The following is a 21,813-nucleotide window of genomic DNA, read 5'->3' as shown; positions in this document are numbered from 1 at the left end:
ACATCTTTGTTGAAAGAACATTCTCAATTGTTCCTGAAAGTCAAATGCTGAAACTGCTGGAATAATTCCACGATATGAAGTGAAGTTTGACCAATGGAAAATGGAAGTCATCCCTCTTGTGAGGTGTGATGAAATGATGTTTAACGTCGCGTCCAAGATTGCACTTATATAGCGACGTGCATGTACGTGTGTGTGTGTCTGCACTGATGCCGATGTTTAATGCTCGCCCAATGTGATACCATGCAACAGTTCAACATGAATACTCGAACACACTATATACTGACACCTAGCCGACCAGTCCTTTTTTAGACCCTTAATGCCCAGAGCGAGACAGGGTAACAACAAGTACCATCGTTTAACGTCTTTTGGTATGACGCAACCGGGGATCGAAACCCTGACCTTTCGCTCCCCTGGTGGACACTCTACCACTAGACCACATGCGGTCTCATCCTTTTTTCATTCAGTCTCGTCATCAGCTTTTTGTAGCATATCGGTCACCATATTGTGTATGTATCGCTTTATCATGTACATGGGATATGATAACTTATCATACATCGCACGTTCGGACCTACGTCACGAGGGCGACTGATCCTGACAAATAATACCGATGAGCAACTTAAATTGTTCAATATTTCCACACCACAAAGGGCATGCTCACAGGCCAGAACTAAATGTTGACAGAACTACAGCTATTCGTGGTAATGTTTCAATGAATTTCCGTTTACTTTCGACCATTTCTCTTCAGGGGCAAGAAGAAACATCATTTGAACTGTTAAATGCTGACAAAGGCAGAACAACCGTCAACTCAGTCATGAATATTCTGTATTCACTGAGACTGGTCTTCTGTTTTCACTACCGAATTCACAAAAATCACTGAGATAACCATTTCTACGAGCATACAGTCATGTCCACGTTGGTTTTGGTAAGGTTTTAATTATTCTTTCAAGGCTCACACGTGTCACAAACTGCTCCTTTTTATGAGTTCACGTAATCAGGACAATCAGTTGGTCAGATCAAAGGGGAATTCAGTTTTGACAAAACCCGTGAAGATCCGGGGTAGATAAGGTCTTCAGCAACCCATGCTTGCCGTAAAAGGCGACTATGCTTGTCGTAAAAGGCGACTAACGGGATCGCGTGGTCACTGACAGGCTCCCTGACGTGGTTGAAGCATGTCATCGATCCCAATCGATGCATATAATATCAATCAATGGATTGTCTGATCCAGACTCGATTATCTACAGACCGCCGTCATATACCTGGAATATTGCTGAATGCGGCGTAAAACAACAAACCAACCTTCCAACCAGTTTTGACAACATGCAATGAACAGTATAATGTTTCTGGTGATTCTTGTTTGGAGTTCATACTGTATGATTGCGAGTGTGGAAGCTGTAACGAAAAAAAGTATGAAAGTCGTATGAAAGTCGGAATTGTTCGCATGCGAATGTGAAAAAAATAGAAAGTGTGGAAAGCGATGGTGAAGGTGTCGAATGGGAGAGTAAACTACGTGTCGAAAGTACAAACTATGTTAGTATTTTATTATCCAGAATAATAATAATATCGCTTGAATCTTAAATGTATATAAGCTTCTCGCAGACTTGCACTCATCCCACGTCACGAGAAACAAGATATTTCACACATTGAATACCCTAATTGTTAAACATTTTTGTGAAGTTGTCGACCGCGAAATTTAATTATGTCATTACAAATGTAAAGCCTTGAAACATAAATTCGTACTCATGGGCAAGTAACAAAAGTATTTAATGTCAATAAAATGCTTTATCATACATTTGAATATGATTATATGCAAAATCAAAATCAAGTATTCTTGAGCTCTACGTGACCGTTGTAGGAAGCATAAACGCTGGTCATGTGACAGAGATGGCGCTCTGCGAAAGAACAGTCTCGGCTTGCGAGTTACATGATAAATTAACAGTTCATTACGAAATATTTTCAAGAGAATAACAAACGACAAAAAGCGATATTAACTCTATAGTTGACCATCTGTCTACCCGTTAAAATCCGGGGTGGAATAAGTCTTCAGCTACCTATGCTTGCCGTAAAATGCGATTATGCTTGTCGTAAAAGGCGACTAACGGGATCGGGTGGTCAGACTCGCTGACGTGGATGAAGCATGTCATCGGTCCCTATTTCGTGGATCGATGCTCATGATATCAATCACTGGATTGTCTGGTCCATACTCGATTATTTAAAGACCGCCGTCATATAGCTGGAATATTGCTGAGTGCGGCGTTTAACAAAAAGCCAATCAACCAGCCAACGACCATCGGTCATAATGTGTGGAACTAAGTTAAATGGGAAGTCAACAGTTTGTGTACGGGCCGGACACTACCGATAAAGGGGAGATAATTTGTTGGAGGTAACTCATGTAAGACATGTAAGTTCCGTCAAAAAGTTATATTCACTACAGTGAAATACATATCAAGTGTTATTTTCACTGCAATGCAAATATCACTGTATTCAATTTCAGAAAACGTTCACTCTGAAATATATTATACGTTGTTTGGATACAATCAACTCGTACAAGACACAGGCATGCCCGCAGGGACAAAGTGACTGAAGTGTCTTTATCCTGTTTGTTCTGTGCTGTAACTTGGGTTGCATTGGGCTTCATTCTGGCAATGTGTGCAGGTGTAGCTACGGGTTTCGTACCTTCTAAAAACGTAGTGTAAAACATTCAAGGCAACATATGCAGGTTGGGCTTTTTTGCGTCGGTGATGAAATTGACGGTTTATATTAAATACAGTTTCCATTGCCGTTCTGCTGGTGATGTGGCCGATGTCGCTGATGAATCTCATATATGTGACTGATGATGTCTCTGGTAACGCAGCGGAGAACTCACCGATGATGTTGATTAGATGCAGCTGATGATGTGGCAGTGATGTTACTGATGTTGATGATGTGGCAGTTGCATTCACAGAGATGTCGCTGATGATGTCTCAAATATGTGACTGATGATCTCGCTGATGGCAATGCACAGATGTCGCTGGTAATGCAGTGGAAATGTCACAAATGCTGCTGAACAGATGTCACTGACAATGTGGTGGAGATGTCATTGACGTTGTCGAATATGTGCATCTAATGATGTGGAAGAAGACGAAGGCCATGCCGCTGATATTGCAGCGGAGGTATCGATATCGTTGATGTAGCTGATGATACCATAGCGATGTTGTGGATGTTGTGCCTAATAATAACACCGCATCATCGTCTGTGATAGGGTAAAATCAGTTTATCTCTTGGTATGCTCCTGTTTTAAAAGAAAAGGAATAACACGTAAATGCACTTCCTGTTGGATATTATAGCTAAAATGGATATAATTATCATCAAACCGCCCGCATGGTAAAATGAGCGGGTCACTGTAACTTGATAATGCACTCATATTGCTTGTCGACGGGCCATTATCACGCCAGTTGTTAGGTGACGTCATAGGATAGGGATAGGTGACGTCACTTTCAATAGTGACGTTCTGGTTTGTTCTATGACGTTTCCATCAGTGACATTGGTGTCGATCGCAGTAAATGTTTCAAAACATTGTTGTTGTTTCTTTTTTTTTTATAACAAATTCCATCCAGTTTAGCAATAATAACGGTAACGCTATTTTTCAGGGCATTGTCATTTTCAGAAGCCCTCGGTCTTTTCATTTTAATGGAAGACCTCCGGCTTCTGCAGATGATAATGCCCTGAAAAATAGCGTTACCCTTATAGTACAGATGGCCAAATGATCCATAATCGGGGAGATTTACTTCACTTTACCCTCATTGGTATGATTTAGGGAGGTACCCCCGAGACCCCAAAGCAATAAGGATAATAGTAACATTCCGAACATAGAACGGCAGGGGTCAAGAGGAACAGCATTTAGACATTCATAATGCACCTGTAGAAAATCAAACGCTGTATCTCCTAGGCTGCCTCACGGCCCCCAGTACGACTTGAAGCATACTACGTCAGCTGAAGCTGTAAATTATCTGCAACGTTCACATCAAAAGAATAACCACAAGACGAATTCTTACCTGCAGTCATACAACGGACACGGAGAGAAGACTCGCAAAAGAAACTCCTCGCTTGTAGCAGATTGAGATGTGGACGGGACCACAAAATAATTCCCTGGCCTCAACCGGTAGCGGAAGGTACACTGTCGCCACCGGAAGTAGTGTTCCTTCGCTTCCATGTCTTGCACCTTGGTAACGGCTACGCTTCTGTCATCGTCACTCATCACCTAAAATAATTATAAATCTTAACGCTTCAGATCGACATTGGGTGATTTTTGTAAATCGTTTTATATTCAATGGTGTACATGTAGGTGAAACATCCCGGGGAAGAAAAGGTTCATCTTGTAAACGGATATTACGAGTGAAAAAGACCTTGATGCGTACTAGTATAAATATGGGATGCAAATGTTGCTTTTGTTCGCCATATCCATTGAAATAGTAATATTGAACATTTATTCAGTTGAATAGCAAAATGAAACAGAAATATTAATGATTGAATTTTCATTACCAATTGTATCAAATGAATTTGTCGACTGCATTAGCAATTACTACTTAAATCGAATATGACTCTTTTGCCAATTAGATACTGGTTGCAGTAATAAAATGTGCGGTACTGGGTCAGTATGCATATACATGTTAATTATTTACGAGTATATATTAAAAAAACAAATTGCAAATCTGAAATCGGCTTTATGTCATGTAATGTTTTATTTGGTTACATTAAGTTGCATAAGCTTGACTGATAATTCACCACACAAGAAGTACTGAAGTGCAGTGAAAAACACTGAAAGAACAAGGAGTATCTAGGGCTCAGTTAAGACAACATTTAATCAAACAGCTTTAATTAAACTGTCAAGACTGAGGTAATTGCTGCAGTGGTGAAGTCAAGCTTGGATGTTGAGTTAGTTCCCATGGCCACTGGTGTGGGGGCCTAACTTTCGTTGCTGGCGATCTTTTGCCGTATTGTTATTTTGTATCTTTGTCTTATAGTCTGTTTTAATGTTCCAGAACTAGTTTTAAGAAAAACTGTAATATGATACTGTATACCTCCCAGGGAGCTGAGAATGACAAATAAACACATGTGCACACTGATCCATTGACCGGGGTAATAATGATAGCGCTTTCCGCATACACCTCGTGTAAGGAGTTGAGCGCAAGTACACACATTATTATTACTAACTACAGATTAAAATAACAAATGCGGTAAAGAGGGTTTGTGTGATACTGGCGCAGTCAGGCTTGTTAGGCTCAGGGCCCTTGTCCCCTCTACACGCAGCCCAGACAGCGAATGGGTCGTACCCACTGAGAACTTTTCGGAGAATGTGAAGACCCCCCAACACTGCAGCCTTCTGCATTACTCAAATTGTCAGAAGGGCTGTATTCCTGGTAGCAAACCCGGGTACTCTCCCAATGTCAGTCAACAGATTAGAAGGTGCCAAACCTAAGGCACTGAGAACAATAGGGATTCGGACAAGTTGGTACTTGGGATGCAAGCGTGACATATCGAGGTCCGCATATTTGCCATGTTATTGCTCAATCATGTCAGTCACATTAGTGTCAAAAGGGACAGAAAATTCAATAGACCCCCAAAGACAGGTATACAGGAGCTGTAATTATATGATACGAATTTTGAAGAATATATTTATGTTCTAAAGTAATAAATGGAGGATACCATGGAATGTGGAGCTACGAACAAAGGATCACATTTGGTATCCAAACCAACGACATGGCGCGCATTGGTGATGACGCTCTCCTCGTAGAATAAAGGCGTGGGAGGCTACTGGGCCATCATCGACCCTGACACTGCGTCTCTGCTTAACCCCTACATACACTGATTGTGTTGTCCACCAACGTCTTTCAATAATGTGTGGTCAGAAGGTGAAGCTGGTTTGTAGGCTACTCTTCGTGTGTGCGACCCAGTATCACAATGTATGATACAGGATGTATGTGATACGAATTTAGATTTTGCCAGAAGTATAATATGTGAATTAAATGGTCTTATCACGGATGTGTAGATATGAAAACACACCTTGAATAAATCACAGCGTATGTCATAGTAAGCTTCATGTTGACCTGCTCCCTGTATGAGGTGCACCACAACCGGCACCTCCTCTCCTGGAAAACAAAATCAGTATAGGCCATACATAGAGTGAGTGAGTGAGTTGGGTTTAACGCCGCTTTTAACATTATTCCAGTTATATCGCGGCGTGTCAGCTTAATGTGGAAGGAAAGCCCGAAGTGATGCAGGTCTCAGACGTTTACCACTTCGGTGAAACCCACGAGCACGGGTATGGTGCTGACAAACCTAGAAACATAATCGGGGCGAACCGGGATTCGAACCCACAATCATAGGTTTCTGGCATGTTCAAATGACGCAACTCTGCACAGCGAATCGCGGCGCCTTAGACGACTTGGCCACCCGTGCCCCCCCCAAACATAGAATACAAAGAATACATAAAACTACAGTGAACCTCTTTAGCCCGAGTTTCTTGAATCCATATATCGAAGTCGATGTATCTGTTTTGTCCTTTAAGAAAATGGTCTAAAGTCGATGTCAGGATTGTATAAAATTCCAGATAACACGAATTGTGTTAGTGACCCCAAAACGTCGAGTTATTGTGTATCCACTTCATGAAATAATGACATTCAAAATCATATTCTGTCTGTGGCTGCAAAATAACATATATTTCAAATCTCTGGCGATGCATTGATTCAGTACAACATCGAAAATTCGCTACCTCCACTAACTCAGTATTTACCGATATTCTCGAAGCAAATGGGTAACTGGTATAGTGGATAGAGCGTCTGCTCAGGGAGCGGAAGGTCGAGGTTAAAAGATTGTAGTTGTTGTTCTGCCTGGCGTGATGCATTAAGGGGCTCACACAATGTCTGCTCGGCTCGGAGTCAGAATACTGTCTGAGTGAACGTAACGTTAAACCCCCTTTTCAACTCACCTCACCTAATGGTCACAATAGTCATGTATCTGTCGGAATTCCATGACGTGAGTCTACCACCGGCTCCGTGGTCATACCAAAATACGTTAAAAGATGGTACTTGTTGTTACCCTGTCTGGCGCTCGGCATTTAGGGGCTAAAACAAGGACTGCTCGGCTCGGAGTCAGAATACTGTCTGAGTGAACGTAACGTTAACCCCCCTTTTCAACTCACCTCACCTAATGGTCACAATGGTCTTGTATCTGTCGGAACTCCATGACGAGAGTCTACCACCGGCTCCGTGGTCATACCAAAATACGTTAAAAGATGGTACTTGTTGTTACCCTGTCTGGCGCTTGTCATTTAGGGGCTAAAACAAGGACTGCTCGGCTCGGAGTCAGAATACTGTGTCTAGGTGGGGTATTCATGTTAAAGTGCGGCATGGAATCTCATGGACTATAAATCGGCATCAGTCTAATCTAAGTTGCAAGGCCGTCATTACAGCAGGCAAGCGCACACACATATACACACATTTTTGTGTTTCAGTGGAAAGATTTTAAACGCGCCGTTAGAACCAATTAAACCTCAACTCAACCAATGGTCAGCACGCGCAGTAATCCAACGTATTGCTTCAACTGATCAATCAGCACTGAGAATCACGATACACACATATCGCATGTTTTGTTATTTCAACACATTTGATCACACATCACTTCAAACCTGTATTCCGAGTACATCGTCCACATGACGTCACGATCACATAATAAAAAATAAACATAAGCTTTTCTTATTCTAGATATAAACGTTTACTATATATGTGATGGATTAAATGTAAGATACACCAATGTCTTTTCTCCAAAGAGCGACATTAGTTGCAATACAATCCAACACAAAATACGGCGGTGAATCCCAAACGCACCCTGTGGAAGCACACTTATAAGCTGGACCAGGTGTCCAACATCTCAATATGTGAAAGCACATTTCTTGAAGAAATGTTGATCGTAATACACACAGGATAAACTTGAGGAAGAATAATATGCAGTCATGAAGTATTTGCTTGTTGTTTAACGTCACAATCAACGATATTTCAGCTATACGACGGCGGCTTGTAACAAATCGTGTCTAATCCAGTGATTGACATCATGAGTATTTAAGATACACATGTACATGTCCTAGCGTGACTCCCTGTAAAACGCCTCTTTCGACCATAAAGGGTTACTTAGGACCAAAGGTATGTGTGACTTAGTTGGATATAGTTTCTTATCTACCAGTACCTACCTTCTTTGGGGATGGCAAACGAAAACCTGGGGTTTCTCAACCTGTCCTTTAGTGTTCGTCCTTGTCCTGTCGATGTATCTGCTCTCCACTCTCCAAATATCCGCAACACGTAGTCTGTCAAGTGTTGGTAAATTGGAAAACTTAATGTTTAAGATAAACAGACAGACTGAAGTTCGTCACTTTGCATGCTCGTCACTTTGCATGTGGTTTTATAAATTAAAATTCAACAGATATACAATGTTGGTTTGGTGCTTCAGGTCAAAGTCATGAATCGGAAAGCAGTATGTACTGGTACATATAAACATATTATTTTCGGTAGTATTGTGACTTTTACTCCCAATGGGATCTGTGAATAGAGACTGGTAATTCTCAACTATTATACCAGCATCAAATACAAAACCACCGAATAATTTCTTGTTTGTTTCATTTTTAGCCACCATCAAACGTGGGTGTTTACGTTCTATTGCCCAGCTGTTCATGCTGTAGTCACCTTATCGATATGTCTGAAATACTGCCGATGTGACTATAGATTGTAAACTCACGCACTCACTATAACAGTTCGAGACGTGGTAATTATACATCACGCTATGAGTTACATATGCCGCGAGACCGCCTCCATTGTATAGTGTCCAGAGCGTCTTGCCGGAGAGCGGAAGGTCGTGGGTTTGATCCCCGGCCGCGTCATACCAATAATACGTTAAACAATATACTTGTTGCTATCCTGCCTTGCCCTGGGCGTTAAGGGGTTAAAATGGACTGGTCGGCTCGGAGTCAGTATACTTTGTCTAAGTGGGATATTCATGTTAACCTACGGCATGGTATCTCAGTGAGCTTACAATATAAAATAGGCATTTGTCCACACACACACACACACACGCACGCACGCACGCACGCACGCACGCACGCATGCACACACACACATGTACACGCACACACACACACACACACACACACACGTGCGTGCGTGCACGTCGCTGTATGAATGCAACAATCTTGAACGCGATGTTAAACCCCATTTTACCTCATACCGTTGGACGAGAACCTCAAACTGTTGTACACGTGGAGACACATGTAGGATGTCACTTACTGAGATGATCCGATCTCCCATCAATGTCGAAGTCCGGAGTGAGAGAGCAGATTGTAATCTGTTGGAAATACTTTGTGAAATCTGCTAGGCTCATCCAGAATTCTCCGTCATTTTTTCTTTGCAGGAGATCTCTGCCTTCCCGCACGCCCCTCCACTCGCCACTCCTGTAGAATTGTGACATTCATGTCCAGATATATGTACCGACAACACAAGATTAATGTGAATCCTGAAGTAAAACATATTGTTAATGATATCCACGACACAGTGATAAGCCCCAAGGATATGGTTCATCAGGTGAATATATAAACCTCCAGTCATCCTATTATTCTCCAGAAGTGTTAAATCTCATAAACAAAGACGTTAATTAATATTCTGTTTTTTTATTTATTCAACTTCCCTTTAGTTTGTAACATATCACCCTCAACTGTCAATCCATAATATGTCGCTTCATCGGCCCACACTCACCTGTCACTCCAGCATCTGTCACTGCAGCATCTGTCACTCCGTCGGCCAACCCTCACCCGTTACTCCGTCGGCCCACTCTCACCTGTCACTCCAGCTTCTGTCACTGCAGCATCTGTCACTCCGTCGGCCCACCCTCACCCGTCACTCCGTCGGCCCACTCTCACCCGTCACTCCGTCGGCCCACACTTACCTGTCACTCCGTCGGCCCACCGTCACATGTCACTCTGCCGGCCCACTCTCACCCGTCACTCCGTCGGCCCACACTTACCTGTCACTCCGTCGGCCCACCGTCACATGTCACTCTGTCGGCCCACTCTCACCCGTCACTCCGTCGGCCCACACTTACCTGTCACTCCGTCGGCCCACCGTCACATGTCACTCTGTCGGCCCACTCTCACCCGTCACTCCGTCGGCCCACACTTACCTGTCACTCCGTCGGCCCACCGTCACATGTCACTCTGTCGGATCACCCTCATTTGTCACTCCGTCGGCCCACCCCCACATGTCACTCTGTCGGCCCACTCTCACCCGTCACTCTGTCGGCCCACACTTACCTGTCACTCCGCCGGCCCACCCTCACCTGTCACTCCGTCGGCCCACTCTCACCTGTCACTCCGTCGGCCCACACAGACCTGTCACTCCGTCGAACCACCCTCACCTGTCAATCTGTCGGCCAACCCTCACCTGTCACTCTGTTGGCCCACACTTACCTGTCACTCCGCCGGCCCATCCTCACATGTCACTCTGTCGGCCCACCCTTACCTGTCACTCCGTCGGACCACCCTCACCTATCACTCTGTCGGCCCACCCTCACCTGTCACTCCGTCGGACCATCCTCACCTGTCACTCTGTCGACCACCCTCACCTGTCGGCCCATTCCAGCATCTGTCGCCCATTCGACCCGTTCACTCATCTGTCACTAAAACAGTATCCCTACTCACGTGTCACTCCATCGTCCCGTCCACTCGTTTTGACCATGTGGATTTCGTAATCGCAGCAGAGGAACTCTTGCATTGTCAAATGTCGTCACCTGCAATTCGTTGTACCGAACTGGTTGAGTTCACATAGCCATACCCATTGCACTCATCCTTTCATTGTGTGCGCTTTTATTTTTGTTTACGATAATATTCTCAACGTTTAACAGGAATCATATGGGACAAATATTAACTAGAAAGCATGCTCTTTAAATTTTCCTGTACCAGTTTCTATCATAAAGCAATGAGGTCAGGACCAGACAATCCAGTGATTGAAGTTATGAGCATCGATCCACGCAATTGGGATGCGATGACATGGATCAGCCAAGTCAGCGAGCCTGACCACCCGACCCAACAAGCATAGTCGCCTCTTACGACATGTTTCGCTGAAGACCTCATTATTTGAATAAAATATGCTTTGACTGTACCACATCAGCTCCGTTCAGCGAGTAGGCGTGCTGCCCGACCAAACCCTTGGGGGCAACTTTGTTCTGAAAAAAGTCGATAAAACGTCAGAGACACACGCGTAATTAAACAATATTGCTTCATTAATACCACTATAAATGCGGTGCATAGTTTTTCCGTTCACGAGTGCCAGAATCATACATCGTGTGTTCACATAACTGAATGACCCTTCTTATAATTATTGGTATGAAAGCACCAACCCATCTTCATGGGTTTAACCAAAGTGGCACATGTCTAAAACCTGCATCATGTTAAGATGACACGCTGTGATACAACTGATATGCTCGTATTCAAGGGGTCGTTAAAACACCTCACTCACTCGGCTTATAGTGTTTCCACAAAAGTGCATATGACAGGGGGAATATTTGCAAATATTTGATAGTAGTAAAAATATGTACTTTATCAAAAGAAACATGCAAGACATGCATGGGCAAGTCATAAGAATGCTCTGGATTGACATGCACGAGACAAATACGTTAAGCACCATCTCAAACCTGCTGCAGCGTGAAGGAAGACAGGGCGGACATGAGATTAAAGGCATCATAAACGGCATCTGGAAACTGTTCTCCTTCACAATCAATTATTAAAGGCATATTTCTATCGGTCTAACCTTATAAATAAACAGTTTACAAAAGAATCACTGGACACCAATACATCGAAACCTCATTGTCTCTTCCTGGGGTTGATGTCCACAGAAACAAAAGAAAGATACAATACTTATAAAGTTGTGAAAATGATGTGAAATAAACATGTATTTACCGAATCATCAAAACGTCAAGCATAAACCACACTCTCCGAACGAGTGAGTGAGTTTATACCAGCAATATCACGGCGGGGGACACCAGAAATGGGCTTCACACATTGTACCCATGTCAGGAATCGAACCCGGGTCTTAGGCGTGACGAGCGAAAACTTTTACCACTAGGCTACCCGACGGCTCCCTCTCCGAACGAGCAAACAAATCTCGAGTTGGTTACAGATGCACCAGTGTCCTTAGTAACATGTGCCGCTCTCTTTGCCTTCACAAACGTACACACTCTGCGATGCATTGAGCCCGTTAATTGCCTCATGACAGTCACCATCACCGACCGGCTAAACTTCCTTCACGTCCATAGACACGTCTCCTCTCTCCAATCGCAGTCGGCAATGTCAAAGTCAGTCTCTATTATACCTTGTAACATGGATTCCAAGACTCGCAATCTCCTGGACACTGTTTGTCAACTCTAGAAGCTAAGGTATGGAAGTTGTGGCGTCCCACTTAGGAACTGATTCTGAAGAAGAAGTGTTCCAAGATGCCTTTTATCATGTCTTTACTATCGTGTCTTTACTATCATGTCTATCTGCTGACTATTACGCTGCATCGGATTTGAAATGGTGCTGTCACATGGCCTGTCATACCCTAGTCTGGAGTCCTATGGCTCGCCCATGCAGCTCTGATGGAAATCATAGGATGTTTCTGTTGAGTTTATATACATGATTGCTCTGCTTTCTTATTATTTATATATATAAACCAATCACGTAGTATGTTTACTTCTCTTTATTGTCTAAATTCCATTTTCACCGTGGTATACTTTCCCTGAGAAAGTGTTGGGTAGCTTCTTTTGCCTACCATTTCACAATTTAGAATATTTCTATTTCTTGAATTTCCATTTTCGCAATGTGATAGCGCTTTTGGGCGGCAATACCTGCCACGGATGACAAGAATTCTGCTGCGCTATAAAAATTAATTTGGGGCCACATATCGAATAGAAGGATTCAAGTAAATGAGGTCGAAGTGTAGTATACATAGCGAATACTTACAAATATAGCGCATGTCACAAGGGCTCCCGTATCCACGGCCGTTCGGACTCTACGGTAAAGTAGCTCAGGGTTATACGAAGTGTTCCCGAGTCGGATGGTCTCGGGCACACCCCCAGTCAGCGCCAGATAAGCGTCACTCGGCCACCCCCCTTCAAGCACACTGTAGGACCCGTGGAATCTGGTCGTAAGTAAGTATATTTGGATTATTTTTTCACACAATATTCCCACAGATACAATACATCGGCGATGGGGTAGCCTCATCACGCCGAAGACACCGAGATCGATTCCTCACATGGATACAATGTCTGAATGCCATTTCATGTTTTACGTCTTACAAAAGATCCATCTGTCTGGCAAGTTTAGAACTCATATTCCTGCAAAATTTAAATATATTCTCTGACTGTCTCTAATAACGAGGATACTTTGAATAGATGGTGTGGGTAAATAATGTTTGATGTCAATGAATTATTAATGTGCATAGTTATATAAAACATAAACTGTCCTTAATGTGAATCGAGTAAGCATAATTAAGAATAATGATACCTTTTATTCGGTTTACTGCATTTATTTTTAAGAGGATTGGGTTTTACAAGTCTAAAGAGAACCTAGACATGTGACTTCGGGCATGAAAGCATACATATCTATACTCCGTTTAGTTGTTCCCCTATTTTTGCACATGAAATATAGGATCTGAGTCCGTATATACATTCTCGATCATTCCTAACGGATTTATCCATGTTTTGTTATCCATTTGAATAACTTACTTGGCTAGCGCCTTCTCCATCAGTGAGACCCACATCTCACTGTTGCCGGAACCAGAGCCAGCACTCATCAGGAACCTGGAACCGTCATGGACTGGCAGGAAGTCGTCGATGTAGACGTCCTCCCATATCCCCAGTCTCCACAGCCGACAGTGGAAGATACCATCAGTCATAGGAGTGTAGGACCTCTCGCTGATCACCTAGTCAACAACCTGGCACTAATCAGGTTGGAAAGCAACTGTTCTGAACAAGGCTTGAGGGAGTTTGTGTGTGCGCTTTGGCAATTCATGAATATTTCATCAATCGAAAAGTGTTTACTCTTTATGATAAATGCAGAACTTACGAGCGACGTCTTTGACGGATACCGATGCTGGAATTGGATAGTGACAGTGTTGATAGCGATGACAGCATTTCAAAATGATTATGAAATTCAATGTTTCCTGTTGATAGTGTATTTCGCTCATGCCCATAGGGGACAGTGTGGGCTATTATGCTCGAGGTCATTCCATGTTTTTTGAATGACTGTATGAGGACTTCTCAGCGTGATCTACTATGCTCGAGGTCATTCCGTGAATGTGTGGGGAATGACTGCGTGGGGACGTGTCAGTGTGAGCTACTATGCTCGAGGTCCTTCCATGTTTTTTGGAATGACTGTATGGGACTTGTCAGTGTGGGCTACTATGATCGAGGTCATTCCGTGTTTTTTGGAATGGCTGTATGGGACTTGTCAGCGTGAGCTATTATGCCCGATGTCGTTCCCTGAATTTGTGAGGAATGATTGTGTGGGGACGTGTCAGCGTGAGCTAGTATGCTCGAGGATATTCCATGTTTTTTTTCTGGAATGACTGTATGGGGACTTGCCAGTGTGGGCTACTATGCTCGAGGTCTTACCATGTTTGTCAGGAATGACTGTGTGGGGACTTGTCAGTGTGGGCTACTATGCTCGAGGTCTTACCATGTTTGTCAGGAATGACTGTGTGGGGACTTGTCAGTGTGGGCTACTATGCTCGAGGCCATTCTATGTTTGTGGGGAATGACTGTTTCCGGGACGTGAGCTGCATTTGGCCACAACACAATAAAAATTATTTCACAGTAGCGAGAAGTTCAACATCATTTAAGCAAAGCAGATACGGATAGGACAGAACGACGATACTTTATCCAGGGAAGGATAAACCTGTTCTGCACCATTGTACTTTTTCATAATTAGAAATCAGCATGCAGGTAGCATAGAAAGGTCAAAACACTCCAATGACAGTCAAAAAACATACATGAGCGCAAATATATACTCAAGTTTGACCATATGAGAGCCTCAAAAGTAATTTCAGAGAGTATATCTAACAAACATGATGTTAAATCAGGGAATATGTACAATACCTGACAAGAAATAGGGATTATGTTTATTCCCTGAGTGAATCAGACATTAAATATATTCCCTGAAAATTTCAGGGAATACACATATTCCTTGATTATACACATTTCCTGTAACCTGTTGACAAAGGTAAAGGTAACTGATTATTTTATTCTATTTTCCGTCTGATTTATGGTGTACTGGTGTATACAGGACTCAAAATGCAACCCTTTTAGGCCTTCTGAGACCTTATTTAAACTAATTCAAACTTCCATATTCAGGGAAGACATTCATTACACGTTTAGTGAAATGTCTGGTTAAATGTGTGTGTGCGTGTGTGTGTGTGTGTGTGTGTGTGTGTGTGTGTGTGTGTGTGTGTGTGTGTGTGTGTGTGTGTGTGTGTGTGTGTGTGTGTGTGTGTGTTGCTTCATGACTAATATTTGTTTATCCATACTCTGGAGTGTCTTATGCATTTGAGTAATATGAAGGGCTAGAACCACATAGCAGCATGATTGTTTGCTTGTGCATTCGTGCTATTGAACACATGTACATACCTTCTTAAGAAGATCTCTATCTTCTGCAATATTCGACAGCATGGACAAGAACCAGCATGTTCCAAAATTCCCTTGGTTGATGTCGGATTTGTCAGGACCTTCAGCAAACAGCACAGGGTTAGCAACGATAATCTGAAAGAAGAAGAAAAACAAACATATATGAATGTATTAAGACCATAAGATTATTTTTTGTTTATTCATAACGCCGCACTTAGCACGATCAACACCATATGACAGCAGAGTATAAACAATCGAGTCTGGACCAGACAAATCAGCGACTGATATTATGACCAACGATCCACGAAGTCCGGAAGAGATAACACCCAATCAACCAAGTCACCGAATCTGACGACCACCCACCCGTTTAGTCGTTTCTTACGACAAACACAGGATGCTTGGGACCTTTGCTCTTTCCTGGAATCCCCACTGGTGTCTTACGGGGATTGGCAAGTTCAATGATGCTGAGGACATCTAGAGATTACTACACGAGTGTCTTTCAGAAACCATTTATCTTTCAACAAGTTGTTTCAAAACGTACCTAACGAGCGAAAGCTATCATTAGTTATCAAACTTATCATTTGTGATTAGATGAAAAACAGATTCCCATGATCACTAATATGTTATTTTTGAAGTTCAATTCTTCGAGTAAATATCCAATATTTAGATGTCTAAACACAGGGTAAATAACGTTGTGAATATGTTTGATACAAGTTATCTCAAAAAGGTTTCTCATCCACAGGTGTGTGAGAAACTCTTATCCTGTATGCCCACTGGTGGCTAACGGGGTTAGTTGATTGACAAATTCTAGTATGATTGGCGCCTATATTCTTATCTGGAATCCCCGCTGGTGGAAAGATGATTGGCAATTGTTTTATGCTGGGGACCTATATTCTTATCTGGAATCCCCGCTGGAGGTAAGATGATTCGCAATTGTCTTATGCTGCGGACCTATATTAGAAATAGTTATGGACAGCTTTTTATATATTTCCTTATCAGTGCCAAGTTTTGTATTTCAAATGGTAGAAATAATGTAAAGAATGATTTTACTTGTGTTTCATGCAAGGGGGCATCTGTTGTCGATTATTGTATATATCCATATGAGAATGTGAATAGTATATCAGATTTCAAGGTGACACGTGTATCTGAGCTGGTGGATGCAGCGGGGTGTGTAGGATGTGTCAGTGGTCAAGCCATAACCAAAAGGGACCATTCGTTTCTATCATGGAGTGTGAAACTACCTTCTGTGTCTATAAGTGATCATGTTCAAGAATGCGTGACCAATTCTCTGTGTATGACTAAATATGATGTATCAACTGTGCCTGACACTTTTATGAGTTCAACTAACTGTGAACATATACTTCATGAAGCCATCAATAATCTGGAAGCTTCTAGCTGTCATCAATCTGATATTGATGCGGCCTACAATATTTTTACTTGTACAGTGAGAGAGGAGATGGACCGAACTCTACCTAACAGAAAACTCACCTTTACATGGGGACCAAACAAGAGGAGGCGGTTGAGGAAGAAACCATGGTGGAATAAAACACTTAACGAACTGTGGACTGACATGTGTAAGGCAGAACGTGAATGGTATAAGTGTAAAACAGTTAGAAAACGCTGTCTTCGTGAGATATTCACTCATAAAAGGAAGATATTCGACAAGGAGACAAGAAAATGTAAACGTAACTATAACACAGAATGCCTGTTTGAGCTGGAAAACCTATGGAAGAAAACAAGAACGATTTTTGGAAGAAGATTGGAAAGATAGGGGTGGGATACAACAGAATTCAGTGTGTACCAATGGAGGTGAGACTAGAGGACGGCAGTCTATCTGCTGACAAAGAGACTGTGCTGAACACCTGGAGAGACAAGTACAGTGTTCTACTGAATGGTGAGACTTCAAATACTCCGAGGAGGAAGTCAGCCCAGGTGAAGAAGAGGGACCTTCTCATGATGCAGACAGCCTCGAGATCAATAAAACCTTTACATGCGAGGAAGTGTTTGGGGCGGTAGGATCAGCTAGCAGAAATAAGTCTCCTGGTTGTGATAACATCGCCACTGATGTTATGAAAACTACCAACTGTATCCAGTTTCTTCATAAACTTACGGCCGTTAGTTTTATGTTCAAGGTTAAATGCCAATCTTTATGATATGTCTGATGTTGATCAGTTAGGTTTTATTATGTCATGCCCATATATTTTTTAAGTTACTGCCAAAACCTGCATGGATGTCTTAGATGTTAGAAAATTACTTTTTTATACATCTTAAACTTTTATAAATAGTTTATGCTGTTTATCCTTTTTACTAACATATATATATTTATTCCATATTTTATGTCTGTGTATAATTTCGTTCTATAGTCTCTCATAATCCCATACGGGATGGCTCATCACATGTATTTTATCACGTGACCTGTATATACTTTTTTATTTGTTTGAGGTGAGACATGAAATAAATTACCTACGTATATTCTTATCTGGAATCCCAGCTGGAGGTAAGATGATAAGCAATTGTTTTATGCTGGGGGCCTATATTCTTATCTGGAATCCCCGCTGGAGGTAAGATGATAAGCAGTTGTTTTATGCTGGGGGCCTATATTCCTATCTGGTATCCCCGCTGGAGGTAAGATGATAAGCAATTGTTTTATGCTGGGGGCCTATATTCCTATCTGGAATCCCCGCTGGAGGTAAGATGATAAGCAATTGTTTTATGCTGGGGGCCTATATTCCTATCTGGAATCCCAGCTGGAGGTAAGATGATAAGCAATTGTTTTATGCTGGGGGCCTATATTCCTATCCGGTATCCTCACTAGTACTGATTTCTCACGGGTGATAATTGGCAAGTTATATGATAATTGCAGTCTGTATTCTTATCCTGAATCCTCTCTGGTGTTTTATGGGGGTAAGATGATTGGCAAGTTATATGCCTGGGACTTTTACTATTTTCGTTGTCTTTGAATGAGTGAGTAGTGCTTTGTGGGCGTTTTAGTAAAATTCCTGCAGTAAAACCATGAAGACATGGAGAGTTAGATTCACAACTACTACCTCTGGATTTTAGGCTTGAACTGTAACGCTTATGCCACTGGACCACCTAGCCGTCTTTGGTGTTTTATTGAAACATGAACGCTATGTTTTATGGATAACGACATCTTTAGTGTTGAAACGACGTTTTAGGGCTACTCCTTGTCATTTCATCAGGTGAACACTGAGTGAACATCCCCGAGCTTATGTTTTTATTTATGCGTGTATTATACATGCTGATATGTCTACATATGGTAGGATTAATGTACAACGATAACACTATGACGAGGAGTGAGTGACTGTGGTTTTACGCCACTTTTAGCACTATTCCAGTAATATCACGGCGCAGAAGATCCCGGGTCTTCGGCGTGACGAGCGAACGCTTTAATCACTAGACTACCCCCACCGCCCCCTAGGACGAGTAGCAGGACAGGGAAGCCAATAAAGCCTCAGTGAAAACAGAGTGATAGGTGTGATATCAAAGAGTGAGTGAGTGAGTTGGGCTTAACCCCACTTTTAACAGTATTCCAGTTATATCGCGGCGTGTCAGCTTAAGGTGGAGGAAATCCCGAAGTGATGCAGGTCGCAGACGTTTACCACTTCGGTGAAACCCACGAGCACGGGTATGGTGCTGACAAACCTAGAAACATAATCGGAGCGAACCGGGATTCGAACCCACAATCATAGGTTTCTGGCGTGCCCAAAGGACGCAACTCTGCACAGCGAATCGCGGCGCCTTAGACGACTGGGCGACCCGTGCCCCCTGATATCAAAGAGCTGACTGAGCAACAATGTATTGCACAGCTATTATATGTAAGAGGTAAGTAGTTGAACGTACGTGTGGTCTCTTCCAGTCCAGGTAGTAGACTTCATGGTTCGACGGATAAGGAAAGTCCTTATCTGTCCACATCCGGCAACATTCAGAACAACCTGCACACCCACCACATCCACCACATGTGCCAACACGGGGGCGTGGCGCCCTGTATGCTGTTGGCACTTGTGACGCCCTGAAATCCACTGAGCAATACTTCAATGAAGACCCACGAGGGTCGTCCATATACTTTCCTTCATTAACACCGATGGTGACACCATCGTCGAAGTTATAAAATACATCTCCGGTGTCTTGTTTTGAGGATATACATCCCATGCTTGACAGATGTTGAAATGGTGTGCCTTGGCCTATTAACAAAGAAGTCCATACACATCAGTGGGAGAATGAGCTGTCTGTGGCATCTGTATTCAGAGTATTGCCTCAACTGATGATGCGATCAACCATTTGCTTATCTGGTCCCCGTGATAAGTCTGTATAACTTTCTGTAGATAGAGTATATCAACATTCACTGACTGTCATATCCCACACGATTGCTATGTGAAATAGCATGGTGGTTACCCCTAGTACGCCTTGGTAACTATTTAGGTCAACAACGCAGGCCCACGGAACCAACAAATGCGCGCAGCTGGGTAGAAATAATGCCTTATCTATGGGGTGGCAGCAGTAACCTGCACCTAATGCCTAAACCATTCAAGTCCACAGATGCATTACCACGAGTGTGTGCGTGGGCCTGCAAATTCCCCATCAAGCAGGGAAACACGACCTATACTGTAACTTTATGTAGACGTTTATGTGGGTGGCAAAAAAATACAACTGGCGTCACACATGAGCGACTCTCCATACATGTCTAGCGTTGAAAAACCTCGATCAGAGGTCACGAAAAACAACACGCTGTAGATATCTTTTATACGAATGCTTCAATCTGAATAGCACACTTTGCCCATCACATGTATGGTAGGTAGATTGGAGAACGGATGACACACGCAATAAGCATTTGACAGTTGATGCACTAAACCATTGATGTGTGATATTCAATGTCAGTCGAGATAGCATACTGTAACAGGTGTCAATACATAATGGCATAACGTTGTCTATAAGCTGCATATTTCCATAACATGTTGCTACAGGTCTCGATATTGTATGACATGTCTCACATAAAGATTTTAGATGCAGGTTTGTTTGTTGTTTAACGCCGCACTCAGCAATATCACAGCTACATGGCGGCGGTCTGTAAATAATAGAGTCTAGACCAGACAATCCAGTGATTAATATTATGAGCATCGATCCATGCCATTGGGATCGATGACATGAATCAATCAAGTAAGCGAGCCTGACCAGCCGATCCCGTTAGTCGCCTCTTACGACAAACATACTCTCCTTAAACATGCCGCCATTTGTGATTGTTATTTCCCAACTCAGTTCTCCCTCGAAACATGTTATTGACATTATTCTATTTACATGAATTTGAAAGAATATATCATAACTTACAAAGCGAATCGAGATCGGGTCCTTTCAAATATCACAGTTTGGTATAAGCGAACAGCGAACAGGTTGTAGTGTAGCCATTGTCAGTTACCCGGGAGGCCATTCAATGTGAGGTACACAAAGTGAATCTATCCACCATGCACCATGCTGAGAATAACACGTCGATACAATGAGGCAGTGCATGTATGATATGTATAGGTCTATTCTTACCTCAGTATATACGTTGTGTTTTGTACACGTCATGTAGGGCCGAATCTGACATTGATATGCTTATATACTTATTTCATGTGATTAAATATAGAATTAGAGCACATAAATAATATCATGTATATCTATACATGTATTTTTACAAGTATGCACCTCCGTAAATCGATATATGATAGATTTTATATAAACATGAATCAACATTTTTTTGCCACGAAAATGAAATATTTGTCGTATGGTGCATGGTCTAATCTATTATTCATACTTAATTATGCATTAACGTTGTGTTCACGTTCTTATATCACAACGTTGATAAGCTGTAAGCCTGAGGCAACTTGTCTCATTGTGTTTCAATGGTAATGTTTGATATGTAGATATTGACTTTATCTGTAGTACATTCTATCCACTAAATATATGTGTATATATATACACTTATTTCAGACATAAAAGACTCGTGGTCGTTCCTAATCGTGCAACAAACACTGCAAATTCGTGTTACGGTATTTGAATATGACCACCCGATTTCGTTAGTCGCCTTTTACAGCAAGCACGAGTTGCTGAAGACTTATTCTAACCCGGAACTTCATGGGTCTCTTA

At 42.4% G+C, this 21,813-nt stretch overlaps 1 protein-coding gene across 2 annotated transcripts; it reads right to left on the bottom strand.

Moving 5' to 3' along the window:
• Nucleotides 1-1,744: 1,744 nt before the first annotated feature.
• Nucleotides 1,745-21,174, bottom strand: LOC124142651 (calpain-A-like). Of its 2 annotated transcripts, XM_046511228.2 has the most exons (12): nt 21,016-21,174; nt 19,534-19,874; nt 15,676-15,807; nt 13,777-13,973; nt 13,013-13,190; nt 11,176-11,238; nt 10,715-10,803; nt 9,309-9,472; nt 8,222-8,335; nt 6,040-6,125; nt 4,032-4,237; nt 1,745-3,268 (listed from the first exon to the last, which is right to left on the bottom strand). In XM_046511228.2, exons 2-12 carry the CDS (start codon nt 19,840-19,842, stop codon nt 3,223-3,225), a joined length of 1,584 nt encoding a protein of 527 aa, XP_046367184.2. In that variant the 5' UTR covers nt 19,843-19,874; nt 21,016-21,174; the 3' UTR covers nt 1,745-3,222. The 2 variants fall into 2 exon arrangements, with proteins under 2 accessions (XP_046367184.2, XP_046367185.2); XM_046511229.2 differs by lacking the exon at nt 21,016-21,174 and having other exon boundaries at nt 19,534-20,284.
• Nucleotides 21,175-21,813: the final 639 nt, after the last annotated feature.

The sequence above is a fragment of the Haliotis rufescens genome, unplaced genomic scaffold, assembly GCF_023055435.1.
Source record: "Haliotis rufescens isolate VD_foot unplaced genomic scaffold, xgHalRufe1.0.p SCAF_10, whole genome shotgun sequence".
In the NCBI taxonomy this organism is placed as follows: Eukaryota; Metazoa; Mollusca; class Gastropoda; order Lepetellida; family Haliotidae; genus Haliotis; species Haliotis rufescens.
The sequence above is the reverse complement of the archived record's forward strand: the minus strand, read 5'-3'. Positions and strand labels throughout refer to the sequence as shown.